This window comes from Pavona decussata, unplaced genomic scaffold, assembly GCF_977016875.1.
Source record: "Pavona decussata unplaced genomic scaffold, jaPavDecu1.1 SCAFFOLD_87, whole genome shotgun sequence".
Taxonomy (NCBI): Eukaryota; Metazoa; Cnidaria; class Anthozoa; order Scleractinia; family Agariciidae; genus Pavona; species Pavona decussata.
The window spans coordinates 1,495,001-1,515,349 of NW_028145504.1; the positions used below are offsets into that span (position 1 = coordinate 1,495,001).

The following is a 20,349-nucleotide window of genomic DNA, read 5'->3' on the forward strand; positions in this document are numbered from 1 at the left end:
GTCCTTGTTAGCAAGATTTCTGAAGAATACAACCCGTACTGTGGTACAGGGACGTTGCAGTGTTTTTTTTTTGTGGGGGGGGGGGGGGGGGGTTAAAAGTTATTAGTTAGCAAGTATACAGAGAAGTTCTCACAAACGTTAATATTTAATTACTTGCTGCCAATCTTAGCCGCTAACTACTGCTACATGTACAGTCACCTAGTTGCATTGAACTCAGCTAAGGTGTCCGCCATTTGTCGCGTCTTGCTTTGCCGTGACCTAGTAACTGTTCTTACCATATGAATTATAACCACTTTCAGAGTTGAGTGCATAGCAGAGAATATCAACTATCTTACGACATGCCAGATAAACAGCTGAAAGACCGTTTAACTACCAAGCCGGAAATTTTCCACTTATTGGTGAAAGGAACCACAAATTAACTACAACTATTGACATAAAATGGCTGATAAATGTGTTTAACTGTTAAATTTGCATAGCTCTCTTCAAAAGTCAAAATATTTGACCGCTTTCGAACAGCTGTGTTCCGCACTAAACTTCCGGTAGAATTCGACCGTTTTGTTCGCAAGGCACTCAATTTCAAAACCGTCGATTTATCGAGCTAGGATTGACTTCTTGATATTTTCCAACGTCAGTCTACCATAGTAAAGTTCAACTATATAAAAAAATCAGTTGTGCTTACATTTAAAACTTACCGGCCTGATTACATAGCATGTCGAAAGATGGCACGTGCACGTAACGTTTAAAATGGCTGTAAAAGAATCAACGACACTACTCGTCCATGTATAGCCGTGATAAATACCCGCACTTTTAACAACACTCGTTCAGCTAAAGTAAAAGTTGCTAGTGTAACTGCAGTACATACGAGATGCTAGGTCCGGCCAAACTGGACTTGACAAAATGGTAAATGCCATGTAATGTAAATTCATCTGAATTAACTTAACTGCAACTTAACTTTAGAGTATTATATTTTTAATTAATCTACTGAGTACTCAGTTTGCAGAAGTCAGCCTTGTAAAATTTCTCAGTCTTGTAATATTTCCAGCAAACGTCAGTTCAGAGTGTTTTTTCTGTGATGTAATAGCTTGCAGAATCAACACAGGTTTTTAATCTCGCTTCTCAATGTTTGTGTAAAGCTGACCAGGAATATAACACTTGCCTCCAAGCTTTCACAGTTTCTGGTTTTTCTCAGAACACAGTTCTAGGTTTTCAGTAAAGAACACGCACCTTTATTCATCATCCAACAGGGGATACATCCAATACATCTGTGAATCTTGACTTGCCAAAATTAAACTGATATCAGATTGTCCTTTGATGTCATCTTTTTTCTATTTTGTTTTCTCCATTTTTATTTTATACGCGGCGACTGACTTGTAAGGCGACAGTACTCTTGGATTGTCGTAGCATTTACTGTTTTAAGGATTATTTGCAGTGTTAACGAATTCAAATGCTTAATTTCTGTAAAAAATAAAGGAACAGTGTCGTAGTATACTCAATTTTTTTTTTCAAAAATCGATCTTGACGGTTGCCGTTGTTATAATAACAATAATTTTCAGGTGGGGATGCTTTAATTTCACGTAGCTTACGTCCTTTGTACTCGGGGCTCCTTCCATTTCTGAACTTCTCGGACAAACTTGGACTTTTAATCAGCTTATTTAAATGTTTTTGAGTAACACCCGAGACACTGTTCCGTTGTTACAAGATGTATAGAGATCTCTACAAGATAAATGTAGGAAATGCTTTTGACTACAATAGCTTTAAACGAATAAAAATCTAATGATATTCTGTTGAGGTGATTTTGAGATATGAAAATCGGTAAAGTTAAATGATACGTATTTTTGATGTTAGTTGTAATCCTGCGTGATTTCTCATTTGAAACACATGCGTGAAGAGTACACAATATTAAAAAGGCCTCTAAACGAACATTTTGAATGCAAATGAACACAAAACGCTCAAATACACTGATATGATACTTTGTGCTTCAGGATCTCACGTTGTAGAGAGCCACGCGCCAGACTTCACTTTACGTGTAAATAAACCAACCCAGCAACAATGCATCCGCCAAAAAGCGAGGAAGGCTTTCCTCACAGAGAGGGGTAAAGCTTTATCACCAGCCGGTTTCAACCGACCCAATGAACAATAACCTTCTGTATACAATCTATGAATACAAATCTGATAAGCTGTTGTAAATACTTTATAAACACTTAGCTTATGTATGCTAGTTAACCACTAACAACCTATATTCACCAAATTAAATTATGCAGCCATCATTTCGTCTTATTGTAGCCCTGGTCCTTAAAAATACTAGTTGCACCAGTTGAAATATTGGCTGATTAAAGTTAAACTGCCCTTTGACTAATAGGGTTAGCCCTTAAAAAATCAGTTTGACCTATAAACGCTTTTTAAGTATTGACGGCCAGGTTTTTTTTTAAAAAACTTTTTCTTGATCTTAGCTAACGAAGAAAACTTGGTTACTTTAGCTTTGTTATCTACGCTGAGACATTACTAGACCTCATTATCAAAACAAGAAAACTTAAAGACAAATATCTCTAAATTTTAAAAGTGTTTAACCTTTTTAAGGGCTGATAGATACCGGAAAAATCCGTATAATCATTACAAACAAGACGCTCAACGATAAACGGTCGATTTAGTTTACAAATGAAATTTGGCTTTCCTTTTGATGTTTTGATTTATGTTCTCTGGGAAAATAAGGATTAAAAAGAAACAAAAGAAATAGATTATATAATACTTGCTTAAAAGGAAACACTACGTGACAAGGATGTAAAACTAATGCAGAATTATGGTTTGTTTACTACTCCTTGATAGGTCATGTCTTGATCAAGTTGACGCTGCACGTCCTGCAGAAAAGAGAAAACCAAGTGAGGTAATATATTACGAAACAAATTTTACACAAGTGGTGACTAGCTACTTCAGGCATGTTCTGTAACATTTCAGTTTGGGTTAAATTCTGCCGTATAATCAACTTGGGAGAATAAAAAGTGAAAAAAGCGAGTCGTCGTACAACGGATTCCTGTTTGAATAAACAGAGACGGGAAAATAATGTTTGGCATCGATCTTAAACGCTGTTGCTGACATTTCAACGTCGTCTCCTCTTTGGCAGCAATGAAATTAATTTGGTTACCGGTTGATTACACCACCAGCTCCAGAAAAACGTAAATGAAGCACAGTTCTTTCTGTTCTGGCTGTTTTAGCCGTGCTTCAGTTGTGACACAACCTTGCGTTCCCAAATGAGAGTTCTTGTTTATAGATTGCGTGAATTATCAGCATTTTGCCAATTTTGCTTGAGTGACGAAAAAACCTTCGACCACCTTTAAGTCTAAAGTGCGTTCATGATGAAGAACTGAATGCTTCGCCAAAAGGCACCAGTGATTTAATTTTCGTTTACAGATCCCCTTGAAATATACTAAGGTGGGGCAAGGTGTTCACAAGAAGACGTGGTTGCACAACCAAGAAAATTGAAGTTACAATCAATCAAACGTTTTTACTTACCCCTTTTTATTTATTGCTTTCAAATTGAAGCTTAACGCTATCCCCAATCAGTACAAATGGAGCCCAGTGTTTCATTGCAGAGAACTTTTCTGAGTCTCGCAGCAATTTCATAGCCTGGTGTAGAGCTACACTGGTGCTTTTTCCTTCCCTCAGGTGTTGATAGAAACCCTTCATGAACTCCATGGTAGCTTCGTCATCAATTGCCCAGAGTGACACTAAGACAGAACGAGCCCCAGCACACAAGAAGGCCTGTGCCAGACCGACCACACCTTCGGACTTTAAGACTTCTCCGCGACCACTATGACAGCAACTTAGTACCACAAGGCTAGCTCGGAGGCGAACCGCTCGTACATCTGACATTTTCAGCATGAAATCTTTTTCCTCAGGGAATTTGGATGTCCAGCCAGGGTTTGGAGCCAAGGCAATTTCGCCAGTTTCCTTTCGCCCGTGGGCAGCAATGTGAACCAAACCAGCTGACGTCATTCGCGTCAACACTTCCGATTTGGTTGCCTCTTTTCCGGTTAGGGGTGGAGTCTTAAGGATTTCTCCAATCATTTCTACTTCTTGTTTGGCGTATGGTAACTGTGATAAGGGCCTTCGACGTTTTTTCGAATCCTCCACTAGAACTCCTTGTACACATGGATCTCCCACTAATAGCGCGCCAGACTTACTGTGGTAGTCCTCAGGCAAACTTGTGATCAGTTTCAAACTAGTGAGTGATGGGATGGTGTGAATCCTGTAACATTCACTGAGTGCGGCCCACGGTGCCAAGAACAACGGACCATCCGGAACAATAACCAACTCTTCATCATGGAGTACATCTGCAATGGGACTAATAATAACATCATACAACGGCTGTAAGGCATTGTTGGTGCAGGTTGATGATTCGCTTGTTGTTGTTTCCGCTTCTCTGGTGGATGGAAGGGCACCAGTTAGCTCATCCATTGCACGATTCTCACATCGAACACCAACACCTGCTCCAATCTTTTTAAAAGCTTTTTCCAGTAAAATGCAGACGGGATCGTCGAGTGCACGTTCACCCTCTATTTTCCCTTGTCTAAATACAACGTTATTTCCTCTTCCAAGGACCCAAATATTGCTTTTGTTTTCGTTCATAGCCAGAAAAGCTGTTTGTGTAGATAACTCTCGTGAGATGTGGGAGATTGATTCTTTAGCATCATTTGATGGTGGTGGCAGTGCGGTTAAGCCATATTGCATCGTTAACATATCACCAAAAGCTTGTGCTCGTCCTTGCTCAGCAGCAAACAGAGCCTCATCACTCTTTTCCATTTTTAATAAACCTCTCCACAGAGCAGTGTAAACCTTCTGATGCAACTCGCGGAAGCTTCTTTTCCATGAATCTTCAGAATGAATAAGAGCCCTTAGCGTATCAAGAAGTTTCACACTCGACCGGTAACTATCTACAGCCTCACTTAAAGAGCCCAAATACTGGAAATCCATACCCAAAGAATAATGTGAAATTGCCTCTCCATTTGTATCGCCCACTTCCTTGGAAACCTGCAAATCTTTCTGATGGTACTCCATGGCTTGTTGGAAGTCGCCAAGTGATGCATAAGCACTGCCGAGATTGCCATAGGCACGTCCTTCTCCTGCCCGGGCACCAACTTCCTTGGAAATCTGCAAAGATTTCTGTTGGTACTCTATGGCTTGTTGGAAGTCACCAAGTGAATAATAAGCATTGCCGAGATTGCCATAGGCACGTCCTTCTCCTGCCCGGTCACCCACTTCCTTGGAAATCTGCAAACGTTTCTGATGGTACTCTATGGCTTGTTGGAATTCACCAAGTGATTGATAAGCATTTCCGAGATTGCCATAGGCACGTCCTTTTCCTGCCCGGGCACCCACTTCCTTGGAAATCTGCAAATCTTTCTGATGGTACTCTATGCTTTGTTGGAAGTCGCCAAGTGATTGATAAGCATTTCCGAGATTGCCATAGGCACCTCCTTCTCCTGCCCGGGAACCCACTTCCTTGGAAATCTGCAAATCTTTCTGATGGTACTCTATGGCTTGTTGGAAGTCACCAAGTGAATAATAAGCAATGCCAAGATTACCATAGGCACATCCTTCTCCTGCCCGGTCACCCACTTCCTTTGAAATCTGTAAATCTTTCTGGTGGTACTCTATGGCTCGATGGAAGTCACCAAGTGATTGATAAGCATTTCCGAGATTGCAATAGGCACGTCCTTCTGCAGCCCAGTCACCCACTTCCTTTGAAATCTGTAAATCTTTCTGGTGGTACTTTACGGCTTGATGAAAGTCGCCAAATGATTGAAATGCATTGCCTAGAGAACAATAGGCACGTCCTTCTTTCTTACGGTCACCCACTTCCTTGGCAAGGCGCAGAACCATCTGGAGTTGCTCTAACAGGTTGTCCTTTGTTTTGGCCATTTGGAGGATTTATTTCCGGTGCTGTGCTATCCTTTTGTCAAGTACAGACCCCGTTTAAAAGAAATGTATAGATCTGTCAAAAACCATTGGTAGATACCTGTGTGAAGAAATGTTCATTGAGGAGATGTATTACGACAAAGTTAAACAATGTCTCAAGCAATGTAGGTTGTAACTTTATATTGTTAAGTGTGATGGGAGAGCCGTAAATTGTAGAGAATTTCCACGAGGAACCGTTATAGTGTTTTCACTCACGTGACTTGGTTTCCTAGCAACCTTACCATCCGCCATATTGGTGTACCACAAAAGAAAGCGTCAGCTGGCTTGTTTTTGTATTTATCGCTCCATATATCGAAAGATTATTCAGTTATTATTTTATATTGTCATGGTTCTGTGTATCATCGTTGGCTGTGGTAACAAGACTGGGAAAAGTTTAAACAAAAAGGATCCTGTGAGCTTTAGTTGCATTTCGAAAATCGTAAAGAACGAAGGTGAGATGACTGCAGAGTGAACGACGGGAAAAAGGCGAGCGTGCCTTTCTACCATAAGTCGCGGTGACCTAATAGAAGATAAGCTTGAAAATGAGAGGGTTTCTTATAGGCATTTTGTGTCTGGTCAGGCTAACAAACGCTGGGATCAATTTGATGTTGACTGGGTCCCGACATTACATCTCGGACAAAAAAAGAACATGTACAACACAGGAAAGTTGTCAATTACAAGATGGCAGTGGTGAGGATGTAGAGATTGGTGACGTGGAGATGGAGATGGATTTTGCAGGCAAAAAAGTTGAAGATAGCAGCAAAAAGATAATTCCTGTTGAAGGAGAAAGGCAAACCTTTGTGTCTGAAATGACTAAGGAAACTGTTGATGCCGCGACCTAAACAACAACATGTTCTGTAGCAGCATGGCTAAATCTGAAAATGAGGGGATAGCATATTGTTTTAATAAGGGAATGGGATGGCTGAGCTGGGTTAGTCATGACATGTTTGCTTGCTCATGGAAGCCCCAATTCGTCCTCAATGATGTAGGAAAAAGGCATTGGAAGTAGATTGTTTCCTAGTATCCTCTTCAATGATCTTTGCTTGTTCAGGCGTTATTTCAATATTCACTTTAGTGCAGGCCTCCAGTAGTTCATTGTATTGCATGTTTAAATACTTATCGTTATAGAGATTTGGGACAGTTTGAATGGTTCTTCTCTTTGTAACAAAGGACTCAGAGTACGGATAAATTAAGCTAAGTGCAACCGGCTTACTCTTACACGCGTTCAGCTTTCCGTAAAAGTAGTTCAACTCTGCCTCAGTTGTAGCTTGAATGTCATTTTTCCGTTCCACTATGGTTTTCGAAGTTTCTAAGACGAAACATGACGTATTATCATCGAGGTTTTCCACTGTTTCGTCAAGTTTTGCTTCAGTTTAGGGGCAGACCTGAAGTCGATGTCTTGAACTTCAGCAAATGGTATGTCTTTGTTGTAAGCTGGCAGAATCCAAGCACATTTTTTATCGGTACAAGCTAGCTTTCCCTGTATTCTGTTTAAAGTTGCAATGTAAAATAACACGCTAGCAATGTGAGAGCAGCTTTCGCTTTGTCCAGCCATAGATCCGCTGCAATGTGCGCATAAAATCCTTCCGTCATCTTCTGTGATGATCACAGAGGAACAGTTGGGTCGTTTATCTTTTGAGAGTGGCGAACCTTTCCCCAAACAACATGCTTACCAGCAATTATGAGTCCGTGAACACTCTGTTCAAAGCCAGCGACCAACTGGTTATATGCTTGAAGACTCTTGAAGGCCTTAAATTGTTCTTTAGTGTAATAGCTGGTCTCAAGGACTAGATATGAAACGAGGTCAATTGACTCGATGGGAGCAAGACATTCAACATTGTAATTTTTGCCGGAGATTAGAAAGGGATCGATTCCAATGCACGCTATTTTCTGCATGTACCTTTTTTAACAAGAGGATCAAGAGTATTTGTATATTCAGACAATTGGGGGGCTTTATCGTCCTCCATAGACATGTTTTGTAATGTAAATCACAGGAGAGACGAGCCTTGAAGGGACACCAATATGGCGGCGGTAGTTTTCCCGGGAAAATTTTGAAAGCTGTGACATTACGTGAAAACACTCTATTGGAGTATGGGGATTCAAGAAACAAATTCCAAGAATTGAATAGAAAAACGTAAGATGAAAAAGAAGAATTGAATGTCCGTGGGGATTCACGGGTGGTGGGGATCGCTTACCCTCTTTCCTTCAACCGATGGCAGATGCTTTTGTATTTTTAGTACCGCCAAATATTGGCAGATTTTAAGGTGAATCGTTCTAAAAACAGTTCTCAAAAAGAGGCAGACTTATTCGAGATGGCAGTTTCATTAGGTGCGGTTACACTAGCCATTTACCCTTGGGTAAATGGCTGTTTTCCATGGGGAAGACTCTTTTTGTGTGTTAGCGATTTTCCCAGAGTGAAATTGCCTTCGCCAAATTTCCATGGATACGTCAAAAAGAACAAATTTCCCATGACAGTTCCCGAGGTAACTTCTTTGGGTTAATAAACCCAAAGCGGCTCAACCAATCATGAGAAAGTGAAATGTACCAAACACTAAAAATCATGTGTTGTTTACGTGCTGTGTTCATCGTTAGGTCAAATCGTACCCGCCACTGTATTTCAAGCTCGACAACAATCAAAACATGGCTCACTCTTTCCACCAGTGGTCCAGAACCCTATCGTTCAGGGGTCGCTGAAACCAATTTTGCACTCGCATAAATACCCATGTTCATCCATGATGGCCAACAACGAGTCGGCGTGTTTTTAAATACAAAACGAAAAACTGCAAGCTCTGGAAAAAGTGTATATGTTGTCGGCGTCGACGTTCTCTTGAAATAAATTGATGCTGAACTTCTAAACCTATTTGAGATGGAGGTTGTAATAAAAGAGGCAGAAATTACCGAAAACATTTCATGATTCGTGTCATTCTTGTTTACGTTTATCAGTGTTTCTCATCAAATAGGGTAAAGGTTTACCGTTCCCCTTGGGCAATTTATCAGCGTGTAACCGCAAGCATGAAATCGATCAAAACCTAGACTGAACCCAACCCAAGCTATTTTCCCAAGGGGAGCTTTAAGGATGAGGTCTAGTGTAACCGCACCCATTGTAGGACGTCTGTTATCCTGGGGAATATGGTAATCCTCAACACGGTATGCAAATAAAAACACCGTAAAGAACTAGGTATGACAACAAGATCAAAATATTATCACAATCTCAATCCTATGCCCCATTCACACCAAGGCTTAAACATGTTTAATAGCCGTTCCTTTTATGAAGGAAACAATTATAAACACAGTTTAAAATTGTTTCCTTCATAAATGCTGCTTTCGGATTTTTGTCGACTACAGATTTAGCACAAATGAAAGCATAAGGTAAAGTTTACTTTAATTTTTTTAAAATCCGGTTTAATTACTCGGGCCGTAAGGCGGACCGAGTTAAGGTTTCGGTAGTATTATCAAATTCTTTTTTTTTTTTTGGGGGGGGGGGGGGGGGATCGCGATGGGCCGAGAGATAAGACTTCGGGCCAAGAGTTATTGTTCTCGGTCTCGTTTTTTGTACTTGGCTGGTACGAGTTACGTTTTCTGTCGTGCTATCAAATTCTTTAAATTCTCGGTCGCGTTCTGTGTTTTCGGTCCATGAAGAGTGTTTACAATATGCGAGCCAGACGTACGAGGCATGAACAAAACATGAAAGGCATGCGAGGCATGAACAACCCCAACATAAACTGCTAACTGTTAAGCTAACCGGGGAGCTATTTAAGCTAACCTAAGTGCTATTTAGACTAACTGGAGTGCTCTTTAGGTTAACCGGAGTGTTCTTTAGGCTAACCTGAGTGCCTCAAGGTTAGTTTTGTTTAACCGAAAATTTGGCAACTAAATCAGTCTATGACCTCGCGGGCCAAGATAGATAAAGATATCTCACGTTTACTACAGAAAAACAATCAATGTAGAAACGGTTTCTGTCTTCAAATGAAAGGTGAATAACAAATGCTTTCCCCTGAATTTCATTTAAAAATATAAACAGCGAAACATTAAAAAACGTACAAGGATATAAACGCTTGGGTAGGGAGGTGCGGCCCGGGCGTTCAAACCCTGACCCTGTTTAAGACACAATTCTCCGATTTCCCTATCCCGTTTAAGACAGAATTCAAAATTTTCAGACTCTTTTTAAGACATTTAACCCAAAATCACACCCTGTTTAAGACTAGAATGAAATAAGAATACACTAGTTTCTTACTGTATTTTAATGCAATGGCAATCACAATCTGTTTAAGCCATTAGGTAATGTAGGGATATCCTGTTTAAGACAGAAAGTGATGAAATAGATACCCCGTTCAAGACAAAACACCCTGAAAACCATACCCTATCGGGCCGCACGTCCCCGTTAAGGTCACATAAGGGAGTACTCCCCGGGTCTAGATCAAACCGAAAATTACGATCCGTCATTGACCCGGCGTCACATACATATTAGGACGGTACAAAAGGTTTCTGTCTCTAAACAAAAGGTGAAAACGTAAGGATTAAAGCCCAGGGATTATAAAAAGCATTCGTATGACAAATGTCGTTTTCCCCTGTATTTCATTCTGACTGCAAGAATGTAATTCTATCTGGTGGTTACTTATTGCATCACTATATCTCTGTATCTATCTATTTGGTAGCCTGCGAGCAAGCTCTCTTGGGGGTGGGGGGCGGGAGGGGGAAAGAGGATCCACCCCCAAGAGAGCTTGCTCGCAGCATCGCCAATTCCCCCCAAATAGATAGCCTGAGGTTATCACTGTTAGAAGATTGTAGGCTTTACGCACCACACAGTCAAATATGGCCCGAGTATAAGCTGGAAACAGCTTCTTGTTAAACATATTTTGTTGTTGTGGATGGGGCTCTTGTCACGAAAACAATTGGTTTTTAGACGAAAAATACTGACATGACCATGATAAGTAAGTGCGACTTTCAAAGGGATAATAATTAAAGGTTCTGTGGTTCCACTTTAAACTAAAGGTCCCATTCAAAGAGATGTTGTTCAGACAGACTTCCCAGTCGAGTTACGAGCCCTCAGATCCGTTCTTAAATGGCTCCAACCACACTTGGTGAGTCGTAAAACATCCCCAATACATTGCTGAGTGTTACTACACAACAGCAACTGAGGAAATGGAGCAAATGGAAGTTTCCCTCGCGTGATTTCAGATGGTAGCAATGGAAAAAAATCGTCGAGGGTAGAGAAGACGCTTTCTTCTCTGTAAGCAGCAAGAACATTTTGAAGATAACAAAATGGCATAGTCTAGGGTGAGCAATTGTAAGCTTCTTTGGTTTGTAACAGCAACGACCATCAAAGTTTAAATTATAGAGTGGTGGAGTAGTTTTCGCAGTGGACTTGGATTCACATCAAACGTTTTGTGGGGGACAAAAACAGATCAGGGATGCAAATACTATAACGCTGTATCTATTTATCCACCAAATAGAAGATGGTTTTCTATGTTCTGTAAGAAAATGCTGCGCACATGAGCCCAAGAAGAGCAGCTAGTGCAGCGAGTGAATTCAGCCGCTCTTCTAGGCCTCCAAGTGCACCATTATAGGAAAACCATCTTCTCTTCGGCTTCTATTTGAACTTGGGTTGAGTTACGTTCGAGGTGGCATGACAAGATTCAGGCGGGTCTAACTGGAGGTACCTCTATGGTTATCCCTGCATTCCTTTCTTATTTTAATTTTACCCTCGATGGAAAACAAACAACTTGAAGGCCAAAGGCGTTATAACCCGCTGCTCTCGGTAAAAAAGGTTTTACGTCTTCAGAAACAGACTGACAATGTAGAAATATTACCGACCTTTTTGGATCACCCGTTGATTCACTCGCAAGCTGCCTTTAATATTAGTTTCGATTTGATTGGTCTTAGCATGTATTGAAGAGGTATAGAATGGTCAATCATCTGAGACTTTGCGAGACCCTTGTTTAAAAATCCGAGACCGATACTTTACTGTTTTCAACAAATCCGGGCCAGAGACTTAAGATGCGTTAAAAATATCCGAAAAAAATGAACGGAATTACAGGATACTGACAGTTCTTAGGCTTAATGTGTTGGTTAGTTCTTCTGCAAACACAAATAGCGACTTTCATTGTGAGCCCTACGCTCTTTAGCATAGGATACAATTAAGAGAATCACAGTGTGAGTACCCGAGATCCATGTTACCAAATTTGAGACTACGAGATGGTCAAAACTCTGGCGAGTCCGAGATTCCGCCGGCCAATACACATAATTTTTAATCGTTCACACCCCTTACTGAGTTCAGGAACATTTATTTCACGCTCAATAGTTTGCTTTCTTTTGCGTTTAAAGCGCAGATCAGTTAAGAAAGTTCGCACTTTGCATCAACCCAGATATCATAAAAGTGCCCCTACAGATTTTTCTGTTAAATTTTATTTGAACTGTTTTCAACATAAATATCTTAAAATCAGAACTCCCCATGAAGCTCAATATATATTTAAAATGTTTTGCTATGAAAAAAGATCTTTTAACAGGAAGGAGAAAGTGTCAAGTTTTATTTTGACAGCGATATTGGTAAAATAAGCGGCAATAAACAAAATCACCCCAAATTTGACTCGTTATTTACTTGAAAACGCTTTTACAGATTTTTTTTCTAATTTCGCCTGCAAGTTCCGTCATTGGATTACTTTAAATCGCTTAAGTTTCGACATGAAGTGTATGATTAGATAATAGACAATGCATAAGATGGCTACCGTTGCTATGGTAATAGTTGTTTCTTGGAAACCGATAAAAAAATTAACTTTGATCATATGTTGAAATGATGTTGTATGAAGGAGATCGAAGTTTATCTTCTATGGGAGATTGTAAAGATTGTCCAGAAAAAACTGCTGCAAGCCTCCTTAAGGTCACTTGCAGGTTCTAGGGCCTGACTTAAAATCGCTTATTTCAATTGCCTCAAAATTTCCGGGCGTTCAAGATTATCATCCGAAAGACAGCATCTGTATATTCAGCGTTTCAAAGGCGAATGTATTGCAACATGGAAAATCCGCCTAAGAGTGCATCCTAAAGAAAAATGTCACTTCTCGTGCTTTGCCTTTGGTCTTGGTGTAGAATTCCGGAGCCAGAAAGGGGAATTTACATGCATCTCTTCCTCAGAAACCACTCTGGCATCCCTCTAGCACCTCAAGACACCACTCCAGCACCGTGCAGTATTAAAGAAGCTTTGCCAAGTCTATTACAATCGGTATCAAATCCGCATCATTTCTACCTCGTTCTACTGCAATGTTATTGGGCTTGATATCATTCATTGTGGTCGATGCTGATAAACCCTGGCTGTGGTTATCTGTGTAAATGACTACATTTACAACCGCCATTGTTTTTATACATGGAATCCCAAGCGTCGCATTTTGGGATAATAATATTCACGCGCGAAGTTTCGTTGTTGCCATATTTGTTTGTTTAGCTTTGCCATGTATAACACAAACAAGAATCAGAATGGAAAATTAAATAAAAACAAATGAGAGCAAATAATGGCAGGGGAGGCGCTTCAGCAATAGCCAATTGCAGTGATCCCCTCAGTTCAGCAACGTTCCCTTCGTCTGGCTTTTTCTATATGATAGTTCACGATTTTTCGCGCGATATTTTACTTGCTTTCAAACCTTAGTAATATAAATTTACAATCTCTTCTCTTACAGGGTAGAAAGTGCTTTAACTGGTTCGTAAACACCACCGAGAACATTTCTGGCAGCCATCACTATCGAACGCCTCATTTCCAATATTAGGCCCTATTATCATGTAATTCAATCAAAATTCGTAATTTCAACTGAGGTTACGGTTGAAAGATTACCATGATCGATTGAACCTTGCGAGTTTGAAGCGAATAATGCGGTTTGTTCGAGACTATTGAAAGTTATTCTGGGATTAAAACGCGGAACACACCATGTTTCTTCAGTGTATTATACCTTCAAGTCACGATTTTTTTTTTGCCGCAAGGTTTGCGAACGAGTTTACTTGTTGGCAAAGGCCACGGAATGTTTTACAGAAAATATTTGTGAAGGAATTGATTTCTGTTGCTTCTTATCTGGCTTTATTGCCAAAGAATTTGTCGTGCATAGTCACTGAAAAGTCAAGGAATTTATTTTATGCAGATGAATTGCAATGCTGATCTGCATGGACAGTTGTTGAAGTTGGAAATATGCAAGGGCACTTGCATCCTTGGAACTAACTTACGGTATGACCCATATATTTCGTTCGTACATATTGTGACAAATGGAACTATGGAGTACATGAACATGTCATCTGGTGAGGAAAGGGGTGAAAAGAAAACAGTGAGAGGGTAGATAGATTTTCTTTCACCCTTATTCCACTAAACGTCCCGTTCACAAGCTACATAGGAATGACCTCTTAAGTCCTGAGCTGCACCCATCTACACAGTTCCTCTTTTAACAAGTTAGGAGGTTTCATTTTAGTGCCATTTTTCATGATCAAAGATACAGTAAATCTAGGTCTGAAAACATAATTTTGTTCACAGAGCTAGTCCTACTACAGTATGCTATGACTGATTGGAAGCAGTAGTTCTTGAGAGATCAACAAATTGCTTTACACAATTTATAATTGCGAGTATTTAGATGCAAGATCCTATTTAAGAACAAGAGATGCCGGTAAAATGTACCTGTGAAGGTTTATTGTCAGGTGTATGGTAACAACAAAGTTGTGCGTTGGTCAATTCCCAGCCACTGAGGGCAAAGGAATGGAATACATTGCCAAATAACATTGTCAATATCGAGGCTTCGAATTCATTTAGAGGGGCACATAATAAATACTTTACTCACTCTTGACACTTTTAAATTAATATCTATTTTAATATCTATTTCAAGTATATATCTGTAATTCCAGTAAGCGGCCAGGGTAGACTTTTCCTTTGTTTTTAACTTCCCATCAGTGGATAACCGAAAAGAAATCCCATTAGCTACTGAATCTCATTTTAATCAATCAACCTCACATCGCTGTTCGTCACAATGGTTTCACAGTGCATTAATTACAGTTATCGCCATTGTCACAGCTACTGCATGAGGCAATAAAGCAAAAACTCTAAAAATTTACACGGTGGTATTTTTTGCATTCCCAATGTTTATTGCTAGCTGGGCAAGCTCCCGTAAGCTGCCATCTATATATTCTTTACACCTCTAGTGGCCGCTTACGAGAACCATTCCCAAACAGTATTGAAAATGTCCATGCAAGGAAACTAAAGAAAAGAAAAAATACTTCCTTTTAAAGCCACTGCAACTTGTATGTTGTCATCGATAAACGGTGGGAAAAAATCTATCGGATCAAAAGTAACTTCATAAATTTTACATCTAATTTACTGAATTCCAATTGCAGTTTAATTTAGAGTACATCTAAACGTCGAAATCTCTCTGCGTTAGTTTTTCTGATTAATAGAATACCGATCGGGTTTAAAATAACAGTTTTCTTCCTCCTGTCTTGTGAAGAGTTTTTTGTTTTTCCCTTGTCTTGTCTTGAAGCGAAGGCTCAGATAAATCAATCTTTTATTGTGTTTCTTTCGGCGGTCACAAACATCTCATCTCATCATAAGGTTCAACTTCACAAAAATAGTGGAATACGCAATGAAATCGTATAGCAAGAAATCAGCCTCATTGCCTTCAAAGCTACCACTCGCGTTAGAACTCAAATCAGAGCCAGTTTCACCGGAAGGAATAGAGGAAAAGCCGCTACATAAAATTTGAGGGCACAAGCGGTTGTTGTTTGAGTGATGGCGGACGCATTTTACATTAACAAACAACCTTTTTAAGGGTATATCTTTGCAAGGTTGGTCTGAATTACATTTTTTTCATTGAAGTTACAGTCTGAAAACTACCCTGAAACCCAAAAGTCTAGTTAAAAAGTCCTTGAATTTTCGACGTAGAAATACTTTAACTTAGACACTTGCTCAAAAACTTTTTTATACAGGAACTACGACAAGAAATGCAGGGATAAAAATAAAAGATTCATTCTTCAAGTATAAAGCGAAAGTAAATTTGGAAGTCGCTATATTCGTGGAATTGACCAGGCGATGCACCCATCAGCCCTAATCACTTGAAGCTACATTTAATGAAACACTTTTAGTCAAGCACCGAAAAAGTCAAAATTACTTACCATCTCTGTTGTAAAAGAAAATAAGGTTATTTTCACCAAGTTTCTACGATCGTCCATTCAAAAGAGTGCTTTGCAGTGCGGACACTCGAACCATGAACAGTCAAGGCTTTTCTTCGCCTTTTTTTTTTTCAAACGCTGTCCAATTAGAAACTCCCTTGAAAACAATGAATCCGACCTTTTTTAACAACATTGAATCAGAAAAAAGATGTTAAGTTCTTAGCGAGTGATAAATTTTCTTTAGTCTGTTTATATTGCAGAGAGAGAAAAAGTCCAAAAAAGCCTTAGCCGTTCACGGTTCGAGTGTACGCACTGTAAATAAATATGTTCAAAGTGCCATTTTCATGTGATAATTCTTCAGCCTAAAAGTCAGGGGAACCCAACGACAGTTTTCTCTCAAATCCTTTGAAACACCATTTTAGGCTATGTGGAGTGCTTTCAAAGCTCTGTAGGTTCATTTCAGGCCGCGCATAATATTTTTATCTGTTCGGTCATTCTAAGGGAACTCGAGTCTTTTCGAAATTTCTGGGGCATATTATCCATTTCCCAAAAACCTTATCGAACCTTTGGTCTAATTTCCTTTCCGAAAATCTTAGCTGACCTTTCTTCGGTACCTGAAACCACATTTTTATCAATCCGAAAACACAAGGCCTTAAATTTTTCACATTACGAACGTTCTAGGTGAAAATTACCTTCAGAAAATTGTAGGGGATAAAAGGCCTTCCGAACAGATAATTGAACGAAGCGATCTGTTGGGTGTCCCTGAAAAGTATTTATTCCTTACCTTTCCTGTTGTGACAGAATCCTTTTTTAGCCTGGTAAACTGCGCCTTTGTAAGAAGCAAGATTCTAAAGGAAAATTCACAGACAAAATAAAAATGATCTTTTTTTGTTTAAACTATCGCCCCAATATTAAACAAACCATTGTGTGCCTTCTCATCCTTAAGTAGAATCGATACAATAACGACAGAAGTTAATTAATTAAGAAAGAGGCGAAAGTACATATCCTTTTGTATCACCGTTTCTCCTTAGAAACGCTTGCTGAGAATATGATACGCTAAAAGTCTATAATGTCTATAAATATTTTGCCTTGCTCAAGAAAAAATCGTCACATAATTGCATTCACAACTTTAACTACATCTTATTACTAATTACTCGTTTATACAGGACCACATGAGAAATGTAGGAAACGATTTGCTATCAGAAAGCGTAAGGAAATGCAAAAGTAGCTGTAGGAGGAATTGTCACGCGATCAACCGATGCACCGCGATAGACAAGCGATCTCGAAAGATACCAGGATGGTTTCCGTAAGACCAGCTGTCATCTTCGGAGCAGAGAGTTTACATGGATCGTTTGGTGACCATACGAGAAAAAGGGGACAATAGAAGAAGTCCTAAATCTATACACGTCCAGCAAAAAGGCAAGCGACATTCACAAACAACGGCAATCTATTTGACTGTGAATCCTGATAACGACTTTCACTGTTGTCTGAAGATTAAATTCCACCTTATTACTTACCACTTGCTCAAAAGCTCGCCGTTTCAAATAAAAATAAAGTAATTACAAGGAAGCATACCGTAAACTGACAGCCTATTCATGAAAGCGAAAGTTTATAAAGGCGGAAGTGCTTTCTTGATTTTTCTATGTGCTACGATAATTGTCACGCAATCCAGCGACGCCCAAAGGTCATCGTTTTTCCCGGAATCTATCTTCATTTAATCTTTTTAAAATAGCACATTAATTTCGTTTGGTTGGTACTGAGTTTATATCAGACATCGATACCGATGCCCCGACCCATAGTAAAGCGCCTTTTTTGTCACCTGTTGTCCAGTAAAACCCTTCTTCGTTCAGAGCTAGACCTTCTGTTTACAACCTGGAACGACAAACGCACAAGAAAGATAACTTAAGTTTTATGCAGTGAAATAAACGTATTATTAAAATTTCGAAACGATTTAAAAAACACATTGGTGCAGACTTTTAGGCAACAAGTTACTGGGTGTTAGCTCAATTATTGAACGATCGTTGGAAACCTTGCAAACCTTTCCTAACCATTTCAAATAATTTTGTCAAAGGATAAGCCCCGATTATTGAAAGAGTTTGTCAAATAACATATCATAATGCATAATGCAGTGTTCGTATGTTTGTTTATTAGAAGCAAGAACTGTGATGTAAGCAAGCCGATTTGGAACTAGAAATTTTTTTACATGCACTATAAACACACAGCTGCATTTTCCATGAGCAAATCATGAAAATAAAGAGAACTTACAGCATTGATTGGCAGTTTGTTACGCACCAATCCCTTGGAAACATTGACGTTTAACAAAAACAGAAAGGCAGTGTAGTATGCCCAGGTATACCAAGAACAGAAGATTCGCTTTATAATAAGTCAATCGAAAGCAAAATGCGGAAGTCGTTTCCGCGAGTACATGAATTATTATCTTTCCATGCGTGACATACTCTTGTGAGATTTTGCAGTGTTTTCTAAAATGACAAATCGCCTCGTTCTTTAAGTCACTAACTATATGAAATTAAATAGTGCCGTCATTTCAATGAGAAAGAAATGTGTTTTCCTGTTATCGCCGATGATAGCGGATTATCAGCCAACTCTGCGATATGCCGCATCAGCACATCATCATTTGCCGTCGATGGCGATCGATTTCAAGAAATGTAAACCATGATCTATTAATGGATGGCTTCCATTTGAACATCAATGATCCAGTCTTCGATCGCAGATTCTACAGAGGTCGTAGACGGGTCCTACAACGAGTAAGTCTCAAATCCATGCACGCAAAACAAACAACTGAACTTTGTATGTATGACTGATCAATCATGACTCACTGCTTTCGCAACGTTAACTTTCAACATATTACTTACCACTATCTGAACAGCTCGCTTTCAAATGAAACCAGAAAGCAAAAGACAGGATACAACAAACTGCTGCTTAAACGTTGGAAAGCGAAAGTGTAATGCGAAAGTTGTGGATCGATGATTCGCCAACTAAGCATTTCATCGGAATTTGCATGATGTCATCGCTTTTTTTGGAGACGAGCGGTCCTGATTCACGCGCGTGTGTATCGCGCGCTTGCCCGGCTGACTAACGCGTTTTTTGCTATGTTTTATAGCCACCCCAAGCTTTGCAGTAATTTACCGGTTTATCTTGCTTGTCGTGGTACGGTCTTTCCTGAACTTTATACAATCAGAATTTCCTACCTCAGGGACTTGGGGAGGAAGGGGAGACGAGCTTGGAATTGGGATAGGGATCCAAAGGAGAGAGGGGGGAGACCAGGATAAGATTGTATTCTGAGAAGAACATATTTTTTAAACGATTTTTCCACAAACCCGCGTTGGATGTGAGATGGTAGATAGCCATCGATGCGCGTAGCGCCGAGCTGGCTATACTCGTCTCAAATCCAACAAGGGCGAATGGAATAATTGTTTTATTAAAAAAAAAAATCGGAAATTTTGCTAGATCTTGTTGATAACGCTTTGTGAGAACAACCAGAAGAAAATTTAATGGTCGTTATTTCTCGGGCATGGTATAATGGCTCATACACCATGGCCGCTAAGCCAATCAAATCCCTGGAGTTACATTATACGTTGATCCAGTTCCTGTAGTTTATCTGCAGTTCCCATACCCCTGAACTCACTAACACCAGTCGACCACCACCACCGTCTCACAAATATTTTCACTTTTTTCGTATTTCTTAATGTCATGTAAACAGTTGTTCAATCAGATTTTTTTTTGACATTTTTCTTTAGAATTTTTTGTTTTACGTTACTTTTTCGCAGCGCTAACAAACAAACCACTTTCGGCAGTCGGTAGCGTGCTGTACTGCATTTCGTTTTCTCATTGTCTGAGAGAGTGGCGAGCAAAGCAAACCCAAAGAAAACGCAAAATTGCTTTCAATACTTATTTCAAAACCACTCTAGGGTGAGAATTTCAGAATCCAGACCAATTTTATCAGGCAAAAACTTTTTCATCCATCTCGCCCGTGTTCAATCAAGTTTACTCGCTAAGGAGATAATTTGAAACTCCCCATTGATAAGTAGGTGGGTGGGAGAGGCAGTAAAAGAGAGAAAAAATGCGACACTTCAAACTTTGGGAAAACTTGTAGTTTCCTGCAAGCAATTACATCGGCACTTGAGACACCCAATGCAGACAGGGTCTTTCTCCAATTTCTTTCGTTTAACCCTTCTCCTACCCCCCCCCCCCCCTCCGCCTATCAAGATCGAGGGAATTTCCGATGGACATTCGAACAAACAAGTGAAAACC

The 20,349-nt window shown here is 39.7% G+C and overlaps 1 protein-coding gene across 5 annotated transcripts; it reads right to left on the minus strand.

Annotated features, from left to right (window-relative positions):
- Positions 1–163: 163 nt before the first annotated feature.
- On the minus strand, positions 164–19,091 carry LOC146474692 (tetratricopeptide repeat protein 28-like). Of its 5 annotated transcripts, XM_085116446.1 has the most exons (5): positions 18,951–19,091; positions 17,914–17,949; positions 16,862–16,925; positions 3,508–6,013; positions 164–2,855 (listed from the first exon to the last, which is right to left on the minus strand). In XM_085116446.1, the coding sequence occupies exon 4, from the start codon at positions 5,914–5,916 to the stop codon at positions 3,514–3,516; it is 2,403 nt and encodes an 800-aa protein (XP_084972572.1). In that variant the 5' UTR covers positions 5,917–6,013; positions 16,862–16,925; positions 17,914–17,949; positions 18,951–19,091; the 3' UTR covers positions 164–2,855; positions 3,508–3,513. The 5 variants fall into 5 exon arrangements, with proteins under 5 accessions (XP_084972572.1, XP_084972569.1, XP_084972567.1 ...); XM_085116443.1 differs by having other exon boundaries at positions 164–5,989; XM_085116441.1 differs by having other exon boundaries at positions 164–6,013.
- Positions 19,092–20,349: the final 1,258 nt, after the last annotated feature.

Bases quoted from the DNA above. Each gene is read 5' to 3' on its own strand.
- LOC146474692 (XM_085116443.1), bottom strand. From the start codon at position 5,916: ATGGCCAAAACAAAGGACAACCTGTTAGAGCAACTCCAGATGGTTCTG.